The sequence below is a fragment of the Montipora capricornis genome, chromosome 5 (assembly GCF_036669925.1).
Source record: "Montipora capricornis isolate CH-2021 chromosome 5, ASM3666992v2, whole genome shotgun sequence".
Lineage (NCBI taxonomy): Eukaryota > Metazoa > Cnidaria > Anthozoa > Scleractinia > Acroporidae > Montipora > Montipora capricornis.
Genome location: NC_090887.1, coordinates 9,975,513 through 9,984,350, shown reverse-complemented (window position 1 = coordinate 9,984,350; position 8,838 = coordinate 9,975,513). Strand labels below are relative to the sequence as shown.

The 8,838-nt window shown below is 39.7% G+C and overlaps 1 protein-coding gene across 1 annotated transcript in view; it reads right to left on the bottom strand.

Moving 5' to 3' along the window:
* LOC138048802 (tubulin beta-4B chain-like) overlaps positions 1–8,838 on the bottom strand; it is an 11,881-nt gene extending 3,043 nt beyond the window's left edge. The window contains exons 1-6 of the mRNA XM_068894924.1: positions 8,612–8,838; positions 6,835–6,943; positions 5,884–5,994; positions 3,422–3,666; positions 2,382–2,594; positions 902–1,179 (exon numbers count right to left, since the gene is read on the bottom strand). Of these exons, the coding sequence (XP_068751025.1) occupies positions 902–1,179; positions 2,382–2,594; positions 3,422–3,666; positions 5,884–5,994; positions 6,835–6,943; positions 8,612–8,668 (1,013 nt within the window). The 5' untranslated portion in view covers positions 8,669–8,838. The remainder of the gene's footprint in view (positions 1–901; positions 1,180–2,381; positions 2,595–3,421; positions 3,667–5,883; positions 5,995–6,834; positions 6,944–8,611) is intronic.

The following is an 8,838-nucleotide window of genomic DNA, read 5'->3' as shown; positions in this document are numbered from 1 at the left end:
GTTTCATTAATATACGAGTTTGCTCACAGACGAAGGCATCATATCACGCTATTTACAAATTTACTTCAAAGAGTAAAAGAACTTGTTAAACTTTGTTAAGGATCTAATATAAAGCCTTTTCGCTTTGATAACAAGCCAGTCATTAGCCATAAAAAACTGATGAATTATTGGATAGCAAAGGAGCTAATGCTCCCACATATTCCTTGAAAATTTTCGAATTTCCAAAGCATCATTGCTCAGAGATTATCAGGTATATCGCGTTCAAATTTTCAGAGATAGCTCATTATGCAATGCACTTTCAATATTCAGTACTTTATTCTCGGCTGACTGATTAGAAAACAATAGCCTTGTGTTAATGAGGCCGAAAATGTAAACAAAGATTCCGGACTCTTTAATGCAGAACGGAAGGTTTAGCGGTGATGCGCGACATGATAAAAATGGACTGATGCACAAATAATGTATCAATATACAAATCATTCTCGTTCCAATCGTTTTTTTTAGCGGGCAGGGCCTAAGCACGAGAAAACGAAGAGCTCTGGATACATACGATTTGCAGTCCCAGATTCTGTGACTTCCGGAGATCATGTATGAGTCGTCAATAGTACTAATAAAACATGGCGGTGCTCATAAGCATTACATTTGAAGAGTCTCTATGTCCATTTTACCGAATGACTTCGCGCCAGCTGACCCCATCGCGCCATAATATAGCCCACCTTTACTTCCGGTTCAAGATGTTATTATTCGCAAGCTAGCCAATGGAAAAAAAAAATTCCGATGTCTCCAGAGCCCTTCGTTATCTCGCGCGAAGACCTCGCTGGCTAAGTGAAACGATAGGATTGAGGAGCGAGAATGTATATAGATATATTAAACATGGCAGACATTTAGAAATGCACACACAAACCTGTTTTTGTTTTGAACATTCAACATTTGCTCATCCACCTCCTTCATTGACATTTTTCCGCGGAATACCGCTGCCACAGTAAGATAGCGGCCGTGCCTCGGATCACAGGCCGCCATCATGTTCTTTGCATCGAACATTTGTTGCGTCAGCTCTGGTACTGTCAACGCGCGATACTGCTGTGAGCCGCGGCTGGTCAGCGGCGCAAAGCCAGGCATGAAGAAATGAAGGCGGGGAAATGGGACCATGTTTACAGCTAGTTTTCTCAAGTCGGCATTTAGCTGGAATAATGCAGAAAAGTGACGCAAGTAATTTTACCTTGCACAATAACTGATATATTCTCAGTAAATGTTACCAGAAGCACGTGAACTTTAAGCGTGTGACTTGCTACTCTTTTCCTTGCAACAGAATGCTGGGGATTATGGGACACCAATTTGATGCCCAAATATGGACAAAAAGAAGATCGAAGCTGCACGCGGGGAAACCTTACTTTCAATGCTTCTGATGTTACGTCGATGGCTGCCATGTAGTTTCCAAACGAGTAACCATGCGTTTTAATTTTCCAGTTGAATGCAACGTCCACAATCGATTTCAGGTTCCACTTCCAACGTTCGTTGGTAGATCAAGTTAGGTTAAGTTTTCTGTAACGTACAAAACCTAGTCAAACTCTGACTATACGAAATGACAAATGTAGCGGTTGAACTAACCGCAAGGTTTGCAGATACATAGCGTGCATTACATTAAAACTAGTTTTTGTGAGATGCATCTCATTCTCTCTTGGTTACAATCTAATTAAACCTTAATTGCCACGCAGAGAAAAAGACGATGAGTGGCTCTGTAAAGGTTTAGTTTCCCTAACTTGTCAGCGGCTGCATCATATCCTCGATTTAAGCCGACTTCACGGAGACAAAATGGTGTTCTTATTCAAGTATTGTTTTGTCGATACTCTGTTGCAATTGATGAGAAAGTGTAAAATTCACTGGATTTTCTCGCGGTTATTGATCTCTCCCCGTTCGACCTGTCGCCAAGCAAACACTCTACTCAACTTTAATTAAGTCTTGTCTAAACGGATTGGCGTTTTTTACTCGTTGAGTTCATCACTGTTACTCTGAGTGATTTCTCTTGCAACAAAAGTTGTCAAGTTGTCTAAGCAACGTTTCTCGCAATGCGTCGCATTCTCAACGATCAGAATACGTTTTTATCCGCTGATTCCACAAAACAGGTCGCAACTCAAATTGCAGGAGATGACGTTTGAAAACGCATTGCAGGGTTGCCAAAAGTGATGCGCCGGTTAAGCAAAACCGACTTCTACTTCTTGCAACAATTTGCGGCAAAATTTTGCCTATTATGTCTGTGCCAGGGTATGCTACACTAATAATTTTATGTATAACTTGTGTTTCGACAAAAAATACGAAAAATAGACCAGAACCATCGAGTGGGGATAAATTGACAGTAGCGTTTCGAATAACCGCCGCTGACTCACCTGACCAGGAAAACGCAGGCACGTAGTCACGCCACTCATAGTGGCGGAAACCAGATGATTCAAGTCCCCGTATGTGGGGTTGGCCAACTTGAGTGTCCTGAAACAGATGTCATACAGAGCCTCGTTGTCGATGCAATAGGTTTCATCGGTGTTTTCGACTAGCTGATGAACTGACAAAGTAGCGTTGTATGGCTCCACGACGGTGTCAGAGACCTAGAAAGAAGAAACGTGTTTTCTCAAATTCATGGGGACTCGCGGAAGATCCGATAGCGAACAGGACGAGACCCGACAAGGACCCGACAATTACACGGAAGAGACCCGACAGAGGCCCCTGGTGGGGGTCCCGACAGAGAGCATCAGACTATCCTGCTGGAAGACGTTGGTGCAACTACAGCCGGACAACAACATTCAAAGTCTTATCGGCAGGAGCCCATGACTAGAGGCGAACAACTCCACTACTAAGCCTTTGTCACGGCATTTTTACAGACCAATCTATTTATAGACTACCTTTTCCGGTAGTACGCTATGACGTCAAGTTAGTTTCTTGGGATTGGTCATCGGGTTCCTGCGGAAGTCTCATTTTCGAGAAATTCAATCTTAAAATAGATCGGTCTGTGAAAACTCCGTGACCGGAACATAAGTTTGTTGCTCGCTCCTAATCATGGGCTCCTGGTCTTATTTCAGTAATAAATGACGAGAAAGCTTTGCTGTTGTAATTTCATCTGCATGTGGTTGAACTTTCAAGTCTTCTCGGATAGGGACTCTGGACCGAAGGCCCCGTGTCACATCAGCTATTCATCAACCGATGCAATGTTCGGCAAAGAGTAAGACACGTTTTTTTCCTGTTTTGTAGACCGGTGTTGAAAAGAGTACCCAATGATTGGAGCTTGCGCTGTTGTGTGACCTTAGCAAGGTCACCGTCAGCCTCGCTTCCACTCAAAGGCGAGGTTACAAGGCAGAAATTTGTTAAATGACCCTTCCTGGCGGATTATAGTAGTGCTCAGTTTTCTGGATTAAGCTAACGTTGTGTTCGCCCTTACCTTTGGCGAGGGAACCACGCTGAACGAGTTCATGATCCTATCAGGGTACTCCTCGCGTATCTTAGAAATCAGCAAGGTGCCCATACCAGACCCAGTCCCTCCTCCTAATGAGTGAGTCAGCTGAAATCCCTGAATGCAGTCGCAGTTTTCAGTCTCCTTGCGGACCACGTCCAGAACTGACTCCACCAGCTCGGCCCCTTCAGTGTAATGGCCCTTGGCCCAGTTATTCCCTGCGCCGCTTTGACCTGTAGCGATGCGAGAGTATAGTCAATAATACTGATATTAGACTGATATAGAGCTAATATTGGGCTTTTATACGGCTAATATTGGGCAACTAGAGGGCTGATGCAAAACTAAGATAAACAAATCAGCCGAAGTAATTGCCCTTTCGGGTAGTCTTGCGGCCTGATTTAGGAAGAGCGCAGCTCAGGAAAATCAGGCCAAAAGCATATATAGCCGGGCACAGTGCCTCAGTTATAACCTGGGAATCGATTCATGGTATATAGACCGAATGCATAAATGGCGGCCAAAGGAAATTCCTTTATTTATGTGCTAATTAGCCTCACTAGCCTCGTTTGTATGGACAAAATATAACAGAAATGTTGCTTGAGAGCGAGGCTAGTGAGTCTCATTAGCACATAAACAAAAAAATACATTTTTGGCCGCCATTTATGCATTCGGTCAATGGGGCTAATGAAGGGCTAATACAAGCATAAGGTAAGGCTAACGTTAACGTAAGGCTAATAGAATTATCTTAAATTTCACAAATGTTAAAACACAATCTGGCCAATAATAACAAAGATAATGAAGCAAATCAATCAGAACTGGAGGGCAACACAGAATGAAGCGTGCGCAAAGCGCGTGTTTGTGGGTAACACTAACCCTATTTTATTTGCTATGTGTTCATGCTTCATGCTTTATGGTTTAATTCTTCATTACATTATTTGTGGTTACACACACCTTGGGTTTGGGGCCATCTCGAGGGTAAATGGCTTGGGTTTGGTTTAGCTCAGATCTCATGTTACCCTTGGGGATGCGGTTACACAGTAAAAAACTCAACTCAAAATAATAGGGTATAATTAATATAATTGGGGATCTTCGCGTGTAAGCTACGTTCTGCTTTTTGATCGGCCAAGCTACCTCAGGGAGCAGATAAACCGTACTTTTCATTTCAGGAACTGTTATGGGAAGTTCTTTTGTTCTTTTAGATGTATCCATGGAAATAACCCTAGGGTAGTTTGATCCTAGGGTAGTTTCGGTCTAAGGAAAGCACTTTATTATTATAGTTTTGTATCCTTAATAATAATAATAATAATAATAATTTGTTTCCCCTCGGATTTTCAGAGTAGCTAGTAGCTAATATCTCCGAGCATTTAACATATACAGTTGTTAAGAATCCCAACTGGCGGAAGGCAAACCAGTTGGCTATTTTACAAGTGCGCCGGAAAGTTGAACCAGGGACTACCTGAAACAAATTCAGTGAGTGGTCAGAACGGGGTCTTGAACCCGGGATCTCTGGATCTCAAGGCACAGGCCCTAACCACTCGGCCACTCGTAGTCGTTGCTGTCGTCGTTTCTCGGAAGTTTAAGAAACGATTACAGCGGTGGCAACGACAACAGCAAACAATTCTACCAGTGGTTAAAAGGGAAAAAAATAATCGTGCTGCACGTGCTGCACGTGCTGCACGCATTTTAGCACATTTTTGCGGTTCTCTGTTTAACAACAACTTGAAATCACCAAATTTGAGGTTTTGACGACGACAAGGTTAGCATGCAAATGCTTACCTTTCATTTTCTATTTTTACTCTGAAACTGCAAAATCGAAAAAGAATAGCAATAGCGCAACGATCTACGACGCACGTCACATTCATTGATCTTTAAGTACCTTCTTTAATTTCCTTCCACATCGTGGTATCTTAATACTTTGCCTCCAGTAAATTAGTAAATTTACTATACGTAACATTTTACAAGAAGTTCAGGTCATGAATTCTCTAACTCGTGGAGAATTGATTACAAGGTCCAGTTCCTCCAAACCAAAAATGGCCGATTTTATACTGGAGGCTCATAAACTATCCACTAAAGTATGTCTTCGAAGATCCACTAAACTGGATAGTTATTCTAGACGCATTGTGCGTCTTTATATATTAGACGAATTTAGGAGACGCAGAAAAAATGTCTAGACGGATTACGCGTCTTACAAAGTTCGTTCCGTCTTTACAGCAGACGGATAATATGAGAGATGCATAATTCTGCGCATGAACGGATTATGCGTCTCTGTAGTATTAAAAGGGCCTTTTTTACAACCGAAGTTATAAAAGGAATGACCAAGTCGCAAATTGGTTGTATTATGGTCTAGCTCAAGTCGTAATTAAAGAAAACAGAGTGAGTCAAAATTTCAGATTGAAGATGACACATTTCAAGCGAACATTATGGCTTTTCAAAATGGAAACATTTTGTCTTACCAAACACAAAGTTGTCTGGGCGGAATAACTGTCCGTACATGCCAGCCCGGACTGAATCCATTGTACCTGGCTCCAAATCCACAAGTACTGCTCTTGGAACATACTTCCCCCCTGAAAATAAAATAAGTTTAGATATCAGACAAACTCAGTAGAACACCTGATATAAAAATGAAAATAAATGTTTGGGTTACTAGACAAAACACGCGTTCATTATTCTCTCTTTAGCCAATGGCGTTAGCGATGAAATTTGATTTTATGTATTGAAAGAAATTCCGAATCTCGTATAAATTATATGTTACGCCGTAATTGCAGTTTCGCTCATCAGGTTATGCGAATACGATTTTCATTACTTTTATTACAATCTGTTATTAGCTTTTTGAAAAGGGGTATTTAAAAAAAAAAAGAATAGGGAGGATGTGTTTAAAGAATATAACTTTGGTACCAAACATTGTTTTCAAAGCTAACGATACTTCGATATTTAAAATAAGACTGGATCAATTCTCCAGCTGAAAAAAAATATTTAAAGACGTAAGCGAGTCATCGAAATTGTGAAAAAATAAACCGGCTTTCGCCATACATTCCCACTTTCACTTTTAGAGCTCAAATTCAAATGAATCAGGGGGAAGCAGGTTATGAAAGAAAGCCTTTAATTTTGATCGCGTTTACAAGAAACAGAAAATAAGTACAAAATGGCAGACTTAAGCGTTTTATAGAAGCATCGGAATTATTTTATTATATTTGCTCTCTCTCTCTCGCTGCTAAAAAGGGTGGTTTCTATATCCGTAACTGACAGGCAAGAAATACGACAAAATAGAACAAGTTTCCAAGATTTTTGGCACCAAGCAAATTTCCGTTCTCCGTAAATGGCGACGCTAAATCGGCGTTAAAAACTTGTCACACCCTCCAAAACTTAATAAAACATTTTTTTCCTGTTATTACTGCAATCTGTACCTGTTGCTTCGTTGTAATAAACGTCGACTTTGTTGAGTTGAACTTGTGAATCGCCATTATAGGACCCAGTTGGATCGATGCCGTGCTCGTCTGAAATCACCTCCCAAAACTGTGATCAATGCAAGTAGATGAAAAAATAACACACCACCGAGCATGTAAAGCAAAATTGATGACTTAGGCTTCAGGTATGTCATCTGAAAATTACTACGCGGTGTTCAAACCATTTTTGAATTATTCCAAATGTCTTGGGGGGTGGTAGGGGGGGGGGGGTTACTTTTGTTCAACAACTATCCACAGTTGTAAAGTGTCTTGGAAATAAACTGGTATGAATCGAATGCAAATTTTGATAGAAATTTGATACTAATAGTCCTCGGCATAACCTAAAGATCAGTTCACGTCGTTGCCACGAAGAGATCGACAAAGAAATGTGCAAAAATGAAAATAGTACGTTCAGGGCGTGCGAGACATTATGTTTGCTCGTTAATTATTTTCTGTGTTCTAACTCGAGGTCACAAAGACGTCATTGAGTGATTAGAGTGATTTACAAACGAATGCTGGCGGCGGTTTTTGAAGTGAACGGGATAAAATATCTTCGGTTCAATTCAACTCTGTATCTCTTTTATAAATAGTTAACTGATAGCCTTCTCCAAGTTGAGTTTCCAAATTCTGTTACATCTACTTGAATAGTTTTTTTTTCTATTCACGGCAACAAATTTGCCTCACGCTTTCAACACTGGTCTAAATTTTTTTTCCGAAAATTGTCTCGGTTGCTGAAAATCTAGGCATGGAAATTCAAGTTAACTTTCAAAAGTTAAAATGAAAATTAGATGAATATGCACGAAGCGTTCGGGAACGATTTTCTTTCCACTCTAGGTGATCTCAAGAAAGAATCTACTTCAAATGTCTACAGCAAATAGGGACTACATCGCCTTTTCTTGTATGTCTTGTCTGCGTAACATAATTTTTCATGAAACTTACTCTGCTTACTTACTATGACTATGAAACTATGACAGTTAATTTTGTTTGATTCACACACGCCAACCATCGATTATTATGTACCTTTGTTCGCAACTTGTTAAACTGCTCGGGCAAATATTGATAACATTACTTTAAAACCAAACAAACAACAATTGTAAGCGATTGTTAGCAAAGTCAAAATTAACCCGAAAGTATTTTGTTCCAAACCTAGGTGAATAGACAGAATACAGCTTGTAATATTTTCTTTCGCTAGCACACGAGACAGAAATATTATCATGATCATAGATAAAAATTATTCGAACTTCTAAGGGTGGGGCCGCTGAAGCTTGAAAGAAAGTAACGTTAAAATCTTAACAAGAAGTAAAAGAAATAAACCAGATTTTTAAAAAGCGATCATGATACAATGAAAAAGAAAAACGAATGTCTCCTAATTTTTATGGTGGCGATCTCAGAAAATATATTTCCGAAAATGAAATGTATTCATATGAAATGTAAATCATTTACAGCAAAGAAATTGAAAAGTAGACACCCAAAATAAAGGTTTCTATTATAAATGAGAATTTCTTGTCAACATTTCCATACAATTTCGTAATAAAAAATCTGAACCATTCGTATTCGTACTATACTTTTAGTGATGAAATCCTCGAAGCATTTACGATATAAGAAATAAATTAAAATTGTTAAGACCCACTGGCTCGATATAAAAGGATTTTAAAATGCACGTTGAATGTACATGTACTTCTGTCAAAAAAAAATCCTAAGAAATATAGGTATGACATGGGAAAAATCATTTTCTTACCTTCGCTCCAATCTGATTTCCACACTGCCCAGCTTGCAAATGTACTATTTCCCTCATATCGACTGAGAGGTCAAAAAGTGATATTTTTCACCAAAGTAATTCGTTCGCTTTGATGGCAAGATTTAACTGAAGGCGTTGTCAAATGAAAGACATCGATCATAAATTGTCTGACGCACTGTGGTCAGGTGATAGTTGTTATGAAATGAATTTTATTTATGAAAAGCTGC